Below are 18,783 nucleotides of genomic sequence, written 5' to 3' on the forward strand. Positions count from 1 at the left end.
GCCTTTCAGGACATAATGTGGCCGAAAAGAAAGATGGGGAGAGATTTTTCACCATGGCCTGGAGAGACAGGACAAGGGAGAATGGCTTCAAACTGATAGAGAGTAGATTTAGGTTAGATATATGGAAGAAATTCTCCCTGTGAGGGTGGGCAGGCCCTGGCTCAGGGTGCCCAGAGAAGCTGGGCTGCCCCTGGATCCCTGGCAGTGTCCAAGGTGAGGATGGACAGGGCTTGGAGCAACCTGGGACAGTGGAAGGTGTCCCTGCCCATGGCAGGATGGGATGAGCTTTAAGGTCCTTTCCACTCAAACCATTCTGGGATTCTCTACACATTACTGAGGCTCACCTGCCCATGTGGGGTTTGTGCAGCACAGAACTATCCCTGAACACATCACAAAACACACAAATTCCAACTCTGGGACAATAACTGCACACCCAAGCCCAGCAAACCCAAGACAAACACCTCAGCAGCCCAGTAGTTATCTCAGGCAGTTTACTTTGGTCTTCTTTAAAAGGTGTGGCTGTGAATGAGTCATGAGGCACAGGGGATTAAAGGAAGGGGGAGTAAGAGGTTAATTGGATTCTATTTGAAGAGGGATTTAGGTTGGCTGAGTTTTTTCAGTCAGCAGCACATAGTGGAACATGTCACTTGTAATTGAGCTAATGAAACACCTCTGGAGATAAAAAAACACAAGCTAAATTCAGACTTGGCTTTAGAGACTTGACGTTCATTCACCACAAGGGTATGCAGAGATGGAACTGCTTTGTTTGAGGACAGGGGCTGGAAAGGTAAGAGCAGAACTGAGTTTACTTTGCAAGATCTGCTTTTTGTCACTCAGCCTGCTGGGCCTTGGGGTGATTAAGCAGCCTGTTTTGTTATGGACACTCTTCCAGGACAGGAACCTACCCTCTGCCAATATGCTAATGCAATTTTCTCAGTCCAGCCTCTCCCCAGCTCTAATGACATTATATTTATTTTCTATAAATAGGCCTTGTGCTCCATGGTTATTGCTGTGGAGCTATACATGGCTGAGCTGACAGAGAGCTGCCAATACCTGTCCTTTCCTTTTCTCCCACACCTTCTTGGTGACTCCCAGTGCAGTCCTTTTGGTTTTGACGAGGGTGGTGAAGGGTTTGTTTTTCAGTCCTCAAAACCGTGACAAAAGCACCTTTGCCCCAAAGCCAAACTACCAGACATGACTTGACTGCAAGGAGGGAGTGTTGACTTCCTGAGCTTTCCCAAAGCCCAACCAGGGTCCTCTCTGTGAGAGATTTTAATGATCTGAAATTACCTTGTCTTCCAAGTCAAGAAGAAAACCTTTCACAGCAAGGTATATCATGTTAAAAAATAAAAGGGAGACATTTTCTGGAGGCAATTTCAAAAGCCTAGAGGTATTTTGCACAAAATCAAGACCTCCATCTTTTCAAAATGAACCACCGGCTCTGAATGAAAGTCACTTTCGAAATTAAAAAGTTGCAGTGAAAATTAGTTTCCAATTTTGCAGGTTTTATATTCTTGCTTTGGGGATAATTACAATAATCCAGTAATTTTCTTTGCAAGACACTTTCAGAAAACTAAAACTCCACTTCTTCATTTGCTCTGTCGCCCTTCAGGAGTTTAAAAATAAAGTTAGTTTTAATGAGAAAAGTGAATGTGCTTGACACCCCTGATAAAAGAAACCAAAACCAACGCAGTAATGAATTTTATGCAGTTGTATAAAAACATCACGGGCAGGAGGACCTCAGTTTCTACACTTGTGTGCCAATCTCAGAACACAGGAAACCCTGCAGGGATGTGGCTGCACTCTGTGTCAGGGAAAGGCAAGACAGCACAAAGCAGTAAGAGGAAGTGCAGACTTACACCTCTGGCCCTGCACTGAGCTAGAGGGCAGCGACAGGAGGAGGCTGGTTTTCATATCCTGCTAAGAGTGACACTTGTTCAGCAGGAATTGCCTCTTTCCCTTCAGTTTCTCCTGCTGTGGTTTGATTCTTCCCTCTTCCTGCAGAGGTTTGATTCCTCCTTCTCTGGCTTTAGGCAAGAAGACAGGAAAGTCTGCCTGGTCTGCCAGCAGGAATGGAAACTGGAATGTCTCAGGTTAATTAAGGGATCAAAACATCCAAGGTGCTGAAGGAGAGGGAAATGTGCCCTGGTCAGTGCTGCTACAGCCTTTGTCTCTCTCAGCATCCATCCCAGAGCTCTGTGCTGGCCAGCAAACAAAAGAGAGACTTGCTCAGAACACAAGTCCTGCAAATCCACTCTGAGATGGGAATTCAGGCTGCAGGCTTTCTGGCACCATCCTAGCAACAAAGACAAGACCACTTCGTGCCCAGTGACAGCTCTGCAGCTGATGCAGGGAATTTGCAGAAACACCAACTGATGGGGAAAAGTCCCCATTGCCACCCAAATTCAGCTGCCAGGTCTCCAAAGGAAGGAATCCCATTCCCTCCCCAGAAGCTGCACAGTGCAGAGACAAAGAGGGGCAAAGCCAGCAGCCAAAAACTACTTAGGACATGGCAGACAGTGACAAGGATCATCTCCATGGAACAGCCTTATTCTAGAGAGGCTCTACAGCCTCCTTTGATGAGAGCCATACTTCAAAGCAATCTGCCCTGGATTAGAAACTGTATCATATCTGAGGAGCCAAGAGCTTGCAATTTCCCATTAAGTGGTATTAATTGCCCTGGTTATCGTGTTCTGCAGTTTGACCTAACCTACTGATTCCCTTCCCCTCCTGCTGCAGAACATCCATCACTTTTTAAAGGGTTGCATAAAGCGACAGGGAAGGCTCTGGTTTGTGTTAGCTTGATTGCTCTGGACTCTAACAAAGCACCCATCACAGCTGCCCAGCCACACTATAGATCAAACTCCTCCAATCTTTTCATGTCTCCAGAGGGGAAGGCAAGGCAAATCATCAAATTTAACCTCCTGGGGCTTTTCTGGCTTGGAGGATGTCAGAGGCCATGTGAGCTTTCACTTTTTCCTTGTTCCCTTCAAATCCACAGCAACAGACAGAGGAAGAGAGCAGGAAAGGCAAGGAAGAACAAGAGAAACTAGACTTTTCATGTCACTGGACAGGTAGGGAATCCAGCACAAAAGCTCATGGCAGCTGAGCATGGATGGATAGTCAGTGTTTTCTATCCTGCAGGTTTCCTTCAGCACTTTTCTGACTGAACCTGTTCTATCCAGGGTAGTGAATTCCCAGGATGACTCACACTAACCAGCACACAGCAGTGGGATGTGTAGCAAACCCATCTCGTGTAGGCTCCTCCACAATCTGCTTCCTCCTCTCCCTCTGGAAGCAACAAGCTCAGGGCTCTTCTGCTTCCTGCTGCAGGTGAGAAAGGTGAGGAGGAGCAAAGAAACAACAGATTTAATTTTTATCCCCCGTCTCTCCCTCAGTGCTTTATTCCCTGAATCAACAGGAAAAATTCATAGAATCACAGAATGGTTTGGGTTGGAGGAGACCTTTAAGACCATCTAGTTCCAACCCCAATGCCATGGGCAGGGAACCTTGCACTGGACCCACTCTGGAGAAACAGAAAATTTGCAGTATTTCTTTGGTAAGAGACTCACCCTGGCACAGTTTGATACACCTACCTCACAATGGCAGATGAATCCTAGGAGTTTGGCTCATGCCTGCACAAACCCACTGCTGTATGAGCAGTAATTGCATCCTGCCTCATCAGAGAGATCTCAGGGAATGAACTGGGAGCAGCTCCTGTCAAAGCAGGCAGGGCTCTGACAGCCACTTTGGATTTTCCCAGGTTTTCTTTCTGTGAATCCAAGCAGCATTCACCCTAAGGAAGCATTCCTGTCTGGGATGTCAGATGATTCCTTCAGCTCCACTCCCAAACATCCATAAGCCTGCCAGATGGGGAGGGCAGGGAATGATGTGGATGCACACGAGAACATGGGCCTTGAGGTATCACAGCACCCAGTGAGACACTGGGAAATGGGTTTGAAAGGGCAGTCTTAAAGGAACTTGAGCAAAATTAAAATATTGAACTAGCTGTCAGATTTTAAAAAAATGAGCTCCAAAGCTTAGAAGATAAACACCATTTTGCCTTTAACACAAAGAGAGTTTTTAAGAGCAATTCACTCTGTTCTTCAAGGAGATTTTTCAGCCTGGGCTTATGCTCACTTTTTCAAAAGAGGCTGACCTGAGCATTTTTTTCTTTCTTTCAAGCATAACAATTCAACCCAAAGCCATTTCTTTTTGTCTGGCTCCTTCCTTTCTCTGTATTAATTTCAATTCAATCAACGAGGCAGTTGCATAACTGTTGTTTGTAATTGCTGTCACGTCAACCCTGAAACCGATCACTGCAACACTGAAGTTATATAAAAGGTTTTGTTAGGATTTCTGTTATTTTTCTCGTTTAAATTGTGGGAAGATGAAGTCCTACCCTGGAGAGATGTTTTGGTTTTCTGAGCTCTGTTGTCTATTAGTCTTGTGCTTTGGTGTCTTTTCTCTCCAGTTTTGTTTTACACAGTGCAAGGATCTGTTTATGCACAGAAATTCTCCAAAACAAGTTCTGTGCACCCCATTAGCACACAGGCTATAAAGTAAACTGTGCTGAGTCAGAGAAGCTACTGGCAAAAGTAAAGTTCACAAAATGGGTAAGCTCTTAAGGAGCAATTTAAATTTCTGGAAAGGCAGACTATTTAAATGCTTCAGTGGCTGGGATTGTAATTTACCTTGTTCTTCCAAAAGCAGTGGACTGTTTCCCTGCAATGATGGAGTATCAAACCCTGTGGGATCATTTCTCCTTGTGTGTCTCTTCACTCAAACACACAGAAATGATCCTGGAATTGAGTCAGCTCCCCCACCACTCACAAACACATCATGGTGCCCTTGCTCCTCCTGAGCACTCCTGATTATCCTCTCTGACTCAGGGTGTGCTCACCCTGGCAGGGAGACTTCTCCCTGCCCCAGACAATCTACATGATCCATTTTACCAGTTTTCTGTCTTTCTCAAGGCACAACTGCCAGGGCTACCCTCACACATCTCTCAGGCACAAGGTAGCTTGAAAGCCATTCTGCACTGCAGACAGAAATGCTTCAAGCCAACAAATAATTAAGGATTTTATTCTGATGTGATTTCTACCCAATACTTATTTGATATTTCTTCATATTTAAAAGCAATCTGTTTGTGGCTGGCATTGCTTTTTCTTAAAAAGAGTCTAGACAATGTCAGACTCTACAAAGAGAAAGAAACAGGAGAAAAATATACTGAAGTACCATCAGTGCTCACTCCCTCCTAAAAAACCCCAAAAAACCCTTCAAGGCCACAAAATATATCTGCTTCCCTACAGTATTCTGTCCATAACTCCTGCCTCCCTGTGGAGGAGAAGCTTGTTCAAATATGAGCAGGGGATGGCAGGAGAGCACATCTCTCCACTCCAAACTCAAGAGAAGCTTGTCAGGCTAAAAGAGCAAAGCAAGGTTCTTGCTGGAGGTCTGAGACTGTAACCCATTTCATCTGAGAATCACCCAAGAGACAGCAGTACCAGCTGTTCCTGCAGGGAATCAGCAAGGACAGAGTTGGCCAACTGATGTTTTCACATGGTCGTTGTTCAAAATTCCTTCGGCATGAGCACACAGGGATTGCGTGAGCACGTTCAGGGGAACAGGCAGTGCTCTGTGAGACAAAACTGTTACCTTCTGGATGATGGGAGCTTCACGAAACACAGATTTCAAGCACCTGGCTTTATGCAGGTGTATGGGAGGGTGGGAATGCAGCATACCCAGATGCAGTGCATGGATTCCTCAAGACACTCCCACAGAAATCCTGTAGTGTTTGAAATGAGAGGGATGAGTGTGTCTAAGAGTCAGGGCACAGCCACTCCAATTAACATACAGTTGAATTCATTAATGTTATAATTTGGATAGAAGAGTTCAAACTTCAACAGTGAGGTAAAGGTTCAAGTGAGACACACAGAGAGATGCTCCGTGAGTTGCTTTCTTATCTTCACCTGAGACCTTGTGACTGAGACAAAGGCAGCTCATGCTTAAAGGCAATTAAATCAAACCCTTAGAGTGGTTTTCAAACACACAGATCTCACTCTGGGTGTTTGTGGCCTATTTCTCAAGGATTTGTGAAAGGCAGCTGAGGAAATCAGGGCTACTATCAGTAAATCTGCTATTCAAGCATGCTTGTGTGCTCTGAAAAACAGTGTTAACAGATCCCAACCTCCACAATGACTGAAGCCCACAATGACTGGGCTGTAAGAAAGGTTCTACCACAGACACAGTTCCCCTGCTCTGCATGCTCAGGGTCTCACAGCAATCTTGGCTCTTACAGTGATGATGAGTTACCTTAGCACTCTGGAGATGCAGCTTGTGGAAAGCACTTTCTGCATAATCCAAGCCAGGTTTCTCTTAGCAGCTTCATTTTCCTGGGAATATCACCGAGGCAGGAATGGTGCAATAAGCCCTGGGAGAACTGTCATCCCTGCCCTACCACATTCTCAGCAGCTGAGTTTGGTCTCAGCTCAGATATTCTCCTCTGCGCAAAAGAGATTACTGTCAGGAATGAAATGCTCAACGCTCTAGGGAAGTCACACAAAAAGCTTCAGTAGTGTGCACTTGCTTTGTTAAGAATGACTAAAAGATGTTCCACACTAAACATATGGTTGTGCTTTGGCAAAACCTGCTCAAGTCACTAGCCCAGGTCTCACCATCCATTCAAGGTGTGCCCTGCTCAGCTCTGGGGTGCTGTGTGTGCATTTACAGTCAGCCAGACTTGAATTTGGGACACTTGGCTAAGCATCACTGCAGTCTGCAGCTGGGGGCTGGCTTCAAAGAACCAACGGTTTTGCTTTTATAGGAGACCCAAGCCTTTGCCTCTCAGACTGCATCCTCTCCAGAGCCCTCAGCAGATAAACTCCCTCTTCCAATTATGCTCTGGGTTAAGACACTTGTCCCTGCATGGTCCTCAGGAAAAGGGGAACTTGGGATTTAAAAACTCTCAATGCCTAGCCAAGGTTCAGCAGGGCCAACCACTCTGCACCAGGGAGTGCTTTTCCATTTCACTTCTCACTGCTGTGTCAGACACTGAACTCCGTTTGGCAGCTGCTGCATTCATCACTCCAGCCTGCTTGTCATTCAGCTGGTGCAGGGCAGAGTTAGCACTTCAGCCAAGCAGCTCCAAACCTCCCATTTCCCCAAGTTCTGCATTGATCCAGCCAGGATTCCAGTTTGCTCAGACAGGTGGGTCTGTAGGAGGGAAATTATTTTAATTGCAAAGGTTGTAGAAACAGCAGAGATAGATTTTAAGCGCCATGACTCTGGGCTGTTTTGTGACCATTTTGAAGCTCACTGCCACTACACTGACTGTCTGCTGTCCTTTTTAAACATCTTCTGCTTTGGCTGCCCCTTGACTTTCCATCCACATCACCCCATGGAAAGTTGGCCCCACCACTTTTGCAGAGTGAGGTCTAAAGAGAACATGAACAGAAGGCAATGTAATATACAATGGAAAACGAAACAGAAATGTGTACTTTATTCTTAATACCCTTCACTCATGTAACTTCTCCAACCATTTATTAATGTTAATTTTGTTTTAAACTACCTTCCTCCCAGTGACAGCTTCAGCAGCAGTGAGTTCTCCTCATGCTCAGCTATTTTGGGACTCATTATAAGCAAAAGGTGTAAGAGAATGTAGCTCAAGGGACATTTGCACCTTCTTACTGAAGGTCCAAGTGACTCTGTTGTACTGCAAGACAAACTCAGGCAGAATTAAATAATGACACAAACCAAAGATATACTCCATAAAACATTAATATTTTAATGAAAAATCTTAGCTTCATGTTTCTATCCAAAGACACTCAAAACTAGTTTTTCTCCCCCCTTAATTTTGACCTATAATGGGACCAGTTTGGAGATTTTTTTTTTGTATTTTGGAACTTTTTTTTTAAAGATTAAACAACCAGGCTAGCAAAAAGGTACCCAATACATACTTTTCTTATATCAAACAAGCTAGTATTTCAATACAATGTAACTATACAGAATATATACATTACACATATGATCACAAAGCAAACACTACAGGCTCAGAACAGATTTGAAAAAACATGATATTCACATTGATTACAATAACTCTAAAAATGATTGTAACGTTGAAACGGCACTTAGTTTACAAAAAAAGTCACAAAAATATATATAGCCACCAAGAACTATGGTTCCTGAAAAATACTAATAGCCAGATAGTATTATATAAAATGTGAAGTGTATTTAAACATCGTATACATTAAAAAACAAAACCAAAACCCAAAACCAATTCTGTTAGGTCAATAAACATGCCAAGTAATCTAGCTGTGGCCAGCATCAACAAGAGAAGCTGTACTGTGGATGAGATGATGACTGGATATACGGCTGGTGACTGGAGACTGGCACAGTTAAGGGGGTTTCACTGGTACTAAAATGCACAAAGAAGCCCAACAATAATTTAATTCACATTTTTTTTTTCCTCCAGCTTCCGCTTTTCCCTCTTGGGGGTTTCACCATAGGGCAGCACCTCGAGTGAAGGCACTGCAGGAACAGAGCAAGGAAGCTGTCCAAGGACTCGGTGGAGCCAGGGTTACAGGTCAGAATATCAAAAGCATGCATCAGCTAAATGAATAGTGAAACAAAATCACTCTTCTGGGGACTTCAGCAACCCTCAGGAAGACTGTAGGTACAGTTGCCACACAGGCTGGCAGCACCAGATTCCATTTTTTTTTTTTTTTTTAGTGCAACCAGATTTGTAGCTGAGACCTGTGGGACACTGAGTGACTGAGCTAGCACACACTGAGTGAACAAAAACCCAGAGCAGTAAGTACTGTTGCACTAAAAAAATTCACATTTGTTTCTTTTATGGTACATTTCCTCAAGTACTTGGAACCCACTCTATTTCCCAGGTACCTCTGATGTGGCTGAGGTACCATCTGGCCTTGAACCCTCTTACCTGCCATCACGATGCTATGGGATTTATTATGTCTAGAGTTGGAGATGAGAACCCTTCAAAACTGGATTCCACCTTGTGAGCAAAACTCGAACGTAACCGGCCTGAATGAAAATTAGCTATTTTCCATATTCTGATGGTGTGGAAGTTGCAATGGATGCAGGAGCAGCAGGTGCTCCTCCATCTGAATTCTCTCATCCCTGCAGGGTGCACAAAGCTCCCGTTGGATTTGCATATAAAATGCTTCCTGGTTTGTCTCAGAGAGAGACCAGCACTCATCTCAGCACTCCCACAGCCTGGGCTGGAGGGTGGAACCAGCGACCAGGAAGCGACTGAAGCCCTCATATAAAAACTTTAAACCATAGCTTACAAACAATAAAATTTTATCCCGCAGGGGACATATAGGGATCATAGTCTTATAAAACATATTTGACTGCATTGGCAGCTATTACTTTTTTAAAAAGTTTAAATTCACACCTTTTAGACTCAGAATCCACGTGAACCCAGAACCATTTTCAATAAGCGAGTCTACTGATCTCTCAGTATGAGAGACTTGACCATGGTCTCTGCTAGCCTGACAACTGAACTCCAGCTGTGGGAAACACCACTTGTGGCTGACTCTGCTTTGAGCATGAGGGTTGAATCAAATCAACCTCAGCCCTTGTCATGCAGAAATAGAAATGTTTACTAAATAATGGATTTTTTTGGGGGCAGGAAAAAAAAAAAGAATGAACAAATAAGAAAATGCATCCCAGAATTCAAAACTCTCTGATAATGTACTGAAAGAAATTTATGCTTTGGGTTTTTTTAATCCCAAGTGTAATTTAAGGCAAGTTTTTTCTATTTTTGTCATCTCTCTTGCTCTGTTTGGAATCCAAGCACATTAGTGACAAAGATTGTTTTGAGATGTCCTGTGTTTTTACATCTCTCTTGTGAAGAACACCAGCATTTCAAAGAACTGAACACTTCCAACAAGTTAGAGAGGAGAAATAAAACAGTATTTGCATTTGAACTGTATTCATTTCTATGAAGAGATATTAACAAGAAACAATTACTAACAGGAAATTTAACAAGTAAACCCAAACCTAAACCAGCCAACCAAAATCCTCCAAGAACTCCACTGTTCCTCCAGTTGAACCAGGTTGAAAAGTGAGAACTAAATTAAGATGTTACCCAGAGATTAGGAGGTTGAAAAGATACTGTGTAACACAAAATGCAGTGAATAATGAATCCCAGGCCTTGCCTTGTCCCTTGGTGTTAATGATCCTCATTTCTTTTCAAGGAAGAACAGATCAGAGCTATAAAGTCTTTGTAACTTTTCCCCTTCTCTTTGGTATTCTGAAAGCAATTTGCCTTCCGACTCAAAATTTTAAGTCTTAAAAATCCAATATCCAGATATGTCTATTGTGTATTTGTACCTTCTCACCTATGAACTCTTTAGCAAAATACTGGAGGGATGAAAATGATCAGATTCTAATGATAGATTATGTCCACCACCTTAGACCTGACCACCTTTGATTATTACATCTCTGCAGTCAGGAAAGGTGGCTGTGGGTGAAGCACTTTTCAGAACATGAATCACAAAGGACTCTCATTTGCCTGCATAACATGGCAGGAAAAAAAAGAAAATGCTGTATTTGAGTTCAGTGTCATAGCCCTCTAATAAAGCTCAGTAAAAGGCATTGTCTTGTCTCACTGGCTTCTCAGTTACAGAAATCAGAAGTGGAAGAGAAATGGTCTTTAAATTCAGCTCATCAACAGGCACTGGGCTATTTCACAGTACAGCAGCCCAGAAAAAGCATTTCTCCTTCAAGCCCTTTTAAGAAGCCTCACAAAGGTATACATGAGACTGAATTGCAGCACAGAACTTCTTTGCAGAGTGTTTCTAAAACACCCTTTGAATTTGGTGGAGAAACTTCATTCCAGCAACTTGGAAAGTACTTAAATCCCAACTGTTTTCACTCTATTTAACTGAAATATGTGGGTTTTACCTAAAAAGAGAAAAAATGCTTAAGTCACTGAAACCCTTTAAACTCTTTCCAAAGGTCAATAAACTTTTTTTTCCTTACAAAAGTTGGCTATTAATAGAAAGAACTCAGAGAGTATCAGAGCTGCCTAGGCTGACTGAATACAAATTGATGTGCAATATAATACGACTTTTGTGTCTTCTGTTTCTTCAGGAGCAACCTTTCTCTATTGGTTTCATTTCCTCCTCATGTTTGCATAAAACAAATCCGGCCAGAAAACAACAATTTCCAAAAAATCAAGGCTGAAAACTGAGGGAGTATATCATGCCTTTGGAATACTGAGATCAAGCAATACCTACTCACTCAGCACATCATCTGTAGGCCATGGGCATTTGGCATCAAACGCTGAGTTAACTTCAGAAGCTGTAAGAAAAATCACAGATCTCCTAATGTACTTCCTAATTTAGGTTTCAAAGCAGTACTTGAGCCCAAACAGCCTCAACCAAACAAGACTCACTGCTCTGAAAATCCCACACCCTACATTTGTAGCTTTTTCTAAATATGGAAAAATGAAATTGCAAATATTTCCGTTTATTGCTTGCTTGAGCTGTGTGTGTAGCTGGAGTAATGGCCTTTAATAAACCGAGTTGGCAAGGATTTAAAGTGTTTTGAAACAGGAACAATTCATCATTGCTCTATAGGCTTTTTGTAAACAACCCCCCGTTGGTTAGAAAGTTGTCCTTAGAGAGAATAAATTGCTTGTTTTGTCCAAAACAGGCTAATAAAAATCTCTGAAACTATACATACATATGTATAAACAAAAAATGTGCAATAATGCACAAAAGAGCTTATTTTTTTCCCCATCTGTAAACTCCCTCTAGCTAGCTTTCAGATTAGTAAAAATACAGTGTGTATGCGAGGGGGCAACGATCAGAACTGCAAATAATCTGGCCGTGGTTTAAGAATTTCAGCTTGGGAAAACCTTCATTTTCCTTTGTGGTTCCCCATCTACAGACAGATACAGTCAGGAGGTATTTGTCAGGCTTGCATGGCTCTACACTTTTCCATCATCCCCAATTCCTGGGGCACCTTGAGACTTTCCACGCCTAACCTTAGCTGGGCAGATCTGTTTGATCAAGCAGTTTCTAAAAGGACTGCAACAGAAGAAGTAGGAATACCTGGCATTTGTCTGGGATGGACAGGGATCATGTGTTTTGAAGAAGTGTGTGACTGTTCCTTTCAAAACTGCTCACCATTTCCAAGCTCAGGGCACAGTAAGCACTTTGAAAAACAGCAGGCACATATAGGAAGCATCACTTCTTTATGCAGAAGATTAAAGCATCCACTCAAAACTAGTCAAAACTGTTCAATCATTATTTCCAATGCATCCTTTTGTTTACCATTTGAGAAAGGTTTCCTCTGATTTCTTTCCCTTAACCAGAGGGCCTGCAGAAGCAAGAGAAACTTAATGAGCTGCTCTAACTGTGGAAGAAGGAATAGTTAAAGTGATCTGAATCAGTTGTTCTTCTTTAGAAGTATATCACAGCTTCCAGGATGTTCTGACAAGATCTTTTTTTGTGCAATCAGTCTTAAATATTTTCACAGAAGTGATCAATCAGTCATGAAAAATAACGTAACATCTGTTGCAGTTTTCAGTTTAAAGCGTAGCTTACAAAGTAAAAAGGGGAAAAACCTCCCCACTTTTTGTTTAAAAAAATTAAATTAAAATGTACAGGACCAAACACAGGCACTTTCCAAAGAACAAAAATGAAACCAAACCATGAATTATTCGATAGTAATAGATGACAGCTCCGGTTTCGGAGGGTCACCCGCGGCTGCCTCAGCAGTGGCGTTAGTCTTTGGCTGCTCTGGCACATCTTCTTCCTTCTCTGCCAACCCACCCAGAGACCCCAAGGGGAAAGTGCTTTCACAATTCTGAGTTGACGACACCTGTGAAATGACAGGCATTTGGACAGAAGAGTTGCTTTCAAAGCCATGCTCCCCTAGCTCATACTGCCCGAGGGTCTCCTCTTGTTCCTGGTTTAAGTAGTCCGGGACTAGGAAGTCACTAGAAGAGGGGTAAAGGACAGAAGAGAAATGTCATTTCCCACACGATGGCATCAGCTACATCACACAAGCTACACACTGCATTGCACAGAGAACAAAGGTACTCAATTCACATTGTCCAAGATCATGGCAGTGACATACTCCACTAAGCACCACAACCTGCTTCTCATTTCAACACACACAGAATTTATTCAATGGCATCTATTTTGCACTCTTATTTCCTACGCAGCAACTTCTTATTAGATTGTATCACCTTGATGAGAATGAAAGTTAATGTCTGGAACACATTTGGCACTGAAAATCTCTTTGAAGAAAAGGGAGCACTCAGGCTTAAAAAATGGAAACAAAAATGAGTTCAGCACTGGCAAAATGTGGCCCTTCCCATTTCTGAGGTACAATATCCCCCAGAGCAGCAGCAGGACTTCCCTCCGAGTGGGCAGGCTGGAGTTGTGATCCTGACATGTATCACACTCCTGAGAAAAGAATGGAAGTGCATTTCCTTTCCCTTTTAATCCTTTCTGGACTTCTGTTACATACTCTCAACAGCTGAGGGCTGAGTGGATCCAAAGAAAACCTACCAAACGCTCCAGTTGTATTTTCAGAGCATGAGGATGTAATGAAAATGAATGTCTTTGCAAGTTTTCAGCACCAGACATGAAGTTTGTACCTGAGACATTTATATACATGTATCACATATATGCACGTTGGTATGCTTTGGTTCCACCTGGCAATGTGGTAGTTAAAAGAAGTCCTTAGCTGACAGCAGCATTAACTGCTCCAACCCAAACTCACAGTCAGCTGTGCTAAACCTCGTGTTTGTCAAATCAGACTGAAGCAAGGGCTATAGGCAACTAAAATCACACCCTTTAATCTGACTTTGATGACAACAGTGCAGTTCTTACCACAGCCAGGGCATCACCCTGCAGAGTTTTCCCTCCAGTTTTGGCACAAGAGCCAAGAACAAGAACTGCGTAAACCCACAAATATGAAGCACTTGTACTTTTAAACAATATTCTGCTGAAAAAACAGAGACTGGCTTTCCTGGTTTGTTTTTCAATTTTTTTCATCCTACGTCACTTCTGAGTTAATTAAATAGAACAAAATGCTCAAGTGTTTTTTAGGGGAAAAAGAATAATGTCTGGAAATCAGGAGAGGTGGGATTGTGATGCTGTAACATTCAGAACACGTCTTTTGCATTGCTGAAGGCAGATGACTTACACACACCAAGCAGCACTCTCTCTATAGATTTAAGAGCTGGAAGACCTTCCTGTCTTCAATTTCTCTCATCCAGCTCTCATATTTTCTATCTTAAATTCCAACAATTACATTTATAATCAATGAGAGAATACAGTGCTCGTCTGATACCTCAGAACTCTTTTAATAGTCTTTAGCAGTGCATTTGTGAGATATGCCAAGACTTTTGTGCCCTGATAAAAAATGTCCAAGTGGCCCTTACTATTTACAAACCTATTAATCTAATAATTGAGTAATGTTATCCAGAAAATGAAAAAGGAGAAGGTATGGAGTCATGCAATCTTTCCACAGTGTTAAGCAAATGAAGTAGGAAGTCTGTGTCCTATGAAAGTGAAAAGGCTACGAACATGATTTTAAATGGCAAATCAATGTAAAATCACAGATACTGTGGTATAGAACACTATGGCTTCACACCATTAGCCTGGCCATAGATACTACTGAAAAGAGAAATTAAGTAACCCAGAACCAGCCTCTGCATATCACTGGATTCTTCAGTGGCCTCCTATATAGCTCCCATGCTGTAAGACAGATCAGATACAACAGAGAGTGGAGCAGGAGTCAATCTGACTGGAATTAGCTGGCAACCTGATGAGAGGCACAGCAGGCTGCCCTGAAAGCAGGAAATGATGGTCTAAGAAAAAAAAAAAAAAGGAAGAAAAAAAGGCAAAAAAAAAAAAGAAAAAAAAAGGCAAAAAAAAAAAAGCAAGTTTCCCTGTTAGGTTTTTGCTGTGCACCTCACCTGCTCTGGAAGTAGTTTGCTAGCTCTGACGCTTCATGGTTCAAGCTCCTCAGGTGAACGATTAAATTTCCAGAGTTGGTGAACATGGCGCCGCATGTTTTGCACTCGTAAATCCGAGGCTTGCGGATAATGTGCCGGGAAACCCGCATGTGGTGTTTATATTCCCCGAAGGAAGTGAAAGTGGCACTACATATCTGGCACCGGAAACAGCGTTTACCTTCGTGCTTCAGGCGATGCATCTTGAGCGAGTAAGCTCGGGTGAACTTTTTCCCACAGCGGTCACACTGAAATGGTTTAATGCCTGTGGAAGAGAGAGTGCAAACACGTTCACCTTTTGGAACCTGAAGTCAGGGGCAAAATCCTTCCAGAGTTCTACAGCGCAGGGACAGCAGCTGTAGGCGGTCACAGCAAAGCCCTGTTTGAGGAAGAGATTCTCTGGTTAACTTTAAAAAGGCAGAGCGGTTAGAGTGGAGCTGCACTTCCTCAGTAAGAACCTCCAGCAAATCTCATCACTGTGACCTGTCCTGAGGCTCCTTCCCCACGCTTTACACTGAACACAAGGCCCCATGGATTAGAGCACGGCTAAGATCCCGAGGCACAGCCAACAAAGACCTGATGCTGCAGTCATCTGCAACGCCTTTGAACTCCTTTGATCTCGGCAGATTCTTGTGCCAGACTGGTTTCCAACAATGCAATTATCAGCCTACCCTTAATTGCAATGTTTTTTTCTGTCTGCTTTTGGCCTCGGAGAAGTGTTCTGGCAGGGGGACTGTGTGCACACGGATGTCCCTGTAATGCAGCAGGAATGGTGATAAAAGGGGGCACTAGGAGCCTTTATGCTGCGTGGGAACCTTGCTATACAAGAATTTTCAGCAACTTTGCATGACAGACGGCTCTCTAACACAGTTTAGCTTCATGCCTCTCATTTTTTCTTGTATTAATTTAGAAATTCAGTTCCTAGCTCATTTTTCATTTCTTACCCTAAAACATACGAGCTCTGTTGCAGTAGCTGAGTGTGTAATCACACACAAACAGAACTATTACAACATAAAAGTCTAAGTCACCAAAACCTTCAGATTTAATAAAAAGTCTGAACTCCAGAAAGAGAGAAAATCCAAACACGAGGCTAAGAATCTGGAATATGGAGCTCTATTCATAATAGGGCTGTCAAGGAATAAAAAAGATTTTTTCAAAAGGCTGAATGTGCATCAGCCCTGGCTGTTAATTCCCTCAGTCTTTCACTCTGCTTTCCTTACTTTCAAAGCAGGAGGTGAACTTTTAATTGAGGGCTTTTAGACGGAGAAAGCTGTAGTTAAGGTTACACTGAAACGCCCTGTTAAGCATGTGAAAACAAGTTAATAAACTGGAATATGGTCTGGTGGAGCTCAAACTTTTCATGCTTTCCTACTGTCCAAGGGCATCTATTTCCTCTGGTAGCTTGAGGGAAATCTCTTTAGCCATTTTGCTCATGTGAAAACACTTTCAACATTTACAAGCTTTGAGAGTTCTTTTGCATGTTAATTATTCTAAACCAGCTATTCAAATCTCTCCCAACTTTGCCCAGGGGTTGCCAGTTGACAGGTTGGCCAGAAATGCTTTGCTGTCAGATTTTAACAACAGGCTTGGGATCATTTCACACCTGATATGCCCACAGAATTTGCTTTTTAAAGTATTAAACACATATCTGGTTATTTTGCTTGAAAGGATTTGACAAATAATTGCTGACAGTGAAAAAATTAGAGCTTGGTAGTTGTGGCTGCTCTGTCCCAGAATGGTACAGCTCTGCACAGGTGAGAGTGAGACTCAAACCAGGAGATGCTAAACCATGAGGCTTAGTGCCCAAGTAACCCTTCAATATTTCCTTCATTCCCTCAAATGTCAATGCTATTTCCAGAGAATGCTGACAACTCTTGAAAACACCAATAGCAAAGATGTTGGGGAGTTCATGCTTGGTTAGAAATCAAAATTAATTTGGGGATCAGAGGAGACATTCACATAAACCTCTGTCTGCCTGCACTATCTGCAGGACCTAAACTGATTATCAAACCAATTCAGTTGTCCTGCAGTCCCTCCAAAATTCTGAGATCCAAAGGTGTACAACATTCTTCAATGCAAGGACAGATAGATAATATTTTCTTACTCATTTTCATTTTCTTATGGCTGCAAGTCTCCTCTAAAACACAGCAGAGAATTACAACATGGCAGAGGAAGAATTTCAGTCAGGTTCTTTAGTGCAATAAAAGGGCTAAGTATACTTTATTTCATCTCAGATATTTTTCAGGAAAATGACTTATCCTGATGATTCCCAGGCAATCAGGTTTTTTTCAGTCCACACAAATGCTAATCATCCACGAGCAGAACTATCAGTCAGACTCCAGGGATCAAAACAAGCATTCAACGAGACAAACCTCTACCCAGTCATTCTGAAATCAACACTGAAGCACTTGGCAGGTGAGTAAAAAACCTGCATTGTTACAATTGCTGCACAACGAGGCTGTGAGTCAGGAATTCTGGGGAAACAGTGGTGTTCCTTACCTGAGTGGATAAGCATGTGTTGTTTTAGGTTCTGAATGCGAGTGAAGCGCACCCCACACGTGGGACACTGAAAGGGTCTGTCGGGGCCGTTTGGGCTGGGCCTCTCTGTGCTGCTGGTGGAAGGACCAATGTAGAGTTGGTAGGGATACTGAACGTTCTCCAGACTACAAAGAAAAAAGGCACTGGTTTACAAACAAGCCAGGGAAATGAGAGAAGAAGCCTCGTCTGTGAAAATCTGAACCTTGAGCACTTTTGTGCGAGAAGAAGAAAGAGACTGGTACATCACATTTGTGCTGAAATCTCCATTTATTCTGGAAATCTCTAGGTCTGTAGCAATGTGTCTGATCTGCACCTGAAGTCTTGCAGTCACTGACTCTGCACATCTGAACAAACCCGGGGCATAAGCTCAGACTTCTGTTTCTTTGGGCACAACTGCAAACTGAACTTTATTTTCCAGGCGTGGGCATTTCCTCAAGCATATCGATGAGTTGCAATCACTAAACAGTCCCTGAGGAAGAGTTTAACGAGCTGAGCAAATGAAAAGCGAAGGCATATTCTGCAGCTTCAGTGATATTTACGAATGAAATTAAAGCCAATTAATTTTTTATCTCAATCCCAGTTCCATGTACAAATACTAGTATCTACAATTGCATATTTCTAAGTTTAAAATATTAATCTGTTGAATCAATGCTTGCTCCTTGTCTGATTCAAAGAGCTCCATGAGCACAGCTCCAGCACTGTGTTTAAAAAACAGCACACAGACTGCAATAAGGAACAATTTAACTTTCAAAGTAATTTATTTAAAACTGACTAATTGCTCCTCCATAGCCTCCAGCTGCAAACTGTTTAAGGGAACTATAGAGCTCTAATCCAAGTCCTCTGGCAAGGAACTTGCTAAAGGGCACAGTGAAATGAGAACAAATCTTCTGGTCCAAACATGGGAACAACAGGATTTGTACTTACCTGGGGTTTCCCTTCCCTGAGCATTAAGGGCTATATTTTTTTATGAAATAGCCATTTCAGCTTGTTCACAGCCTGCTGAAAGATCAGACATCACTGGCAGCAGGGAACTGCTCTGACCCTGACTATTCATTCCGTGGCCAGCACACTGCCACTTTATCTTTACTGAACTGCAATGTCTGAAATGTTCTGAGAAAAAAATACAGTAATGTCTCCTCACAGTCAGGAGGTTTTCCTAACTGAGGAAACCCTTCTGCTGCTCTGCTTCCACCTCAAGTCCAGAGGTCTGGCTTCAGGGTTATGCTGGATTTGGGGACTTC

At 42.6% G+C, this 18,783-nt stretch overlaps 1 protein-coding gene across 1 annotated transcript in view; it reads right to left on the reverse strand.

The window, feature by feature from the left end:
• Positions 1–7,763: 7,763 nt before the first annotated feature.
• Positions 7,764–18,783, reverse strand: part of ZBTB44 (zinc finger and BTB domain containing 44) — a 37,445-nt gene continuing 26,425 nt past the window's right edge. The window contains exons 4-6 of the mRNA XM_085082028.1: positions 17,504–17,667; positions 14,969–15,269; positions 7,764–12,976 (exon numbers count right to left, since the gene is read on the reverse strand). Of these exons, the coding sequence (XP_084938154.1) occupies positions 12,694–12,976; positions 14,969–15,269; positions 17,504–17,667 (748 nt within the window). The 3' untranslated portion in view covers positions 7,764–12,693. The remainder of the gene's footprint in view (positions 12,977–14,968; positions 15,270–17,503; positions 17,668–18,783) is intronic.

The sequence above is a fragment of the Lichenostomus cassidix genome, chromosome 24, assembly GCF_008360975.1.
Source record: "Lichenostomus cassidix isolate B80296 chromosome 24, HeHo_3.0, whole genome shotgun sequence".
Taxonomy (NCBI): domain Eukaryota; kingdom Metazoa; phylum Chordata; class Aves; order Passeriformes; family Meliphagidae; genus Lichenostomus; species Lichenostomus cassidix.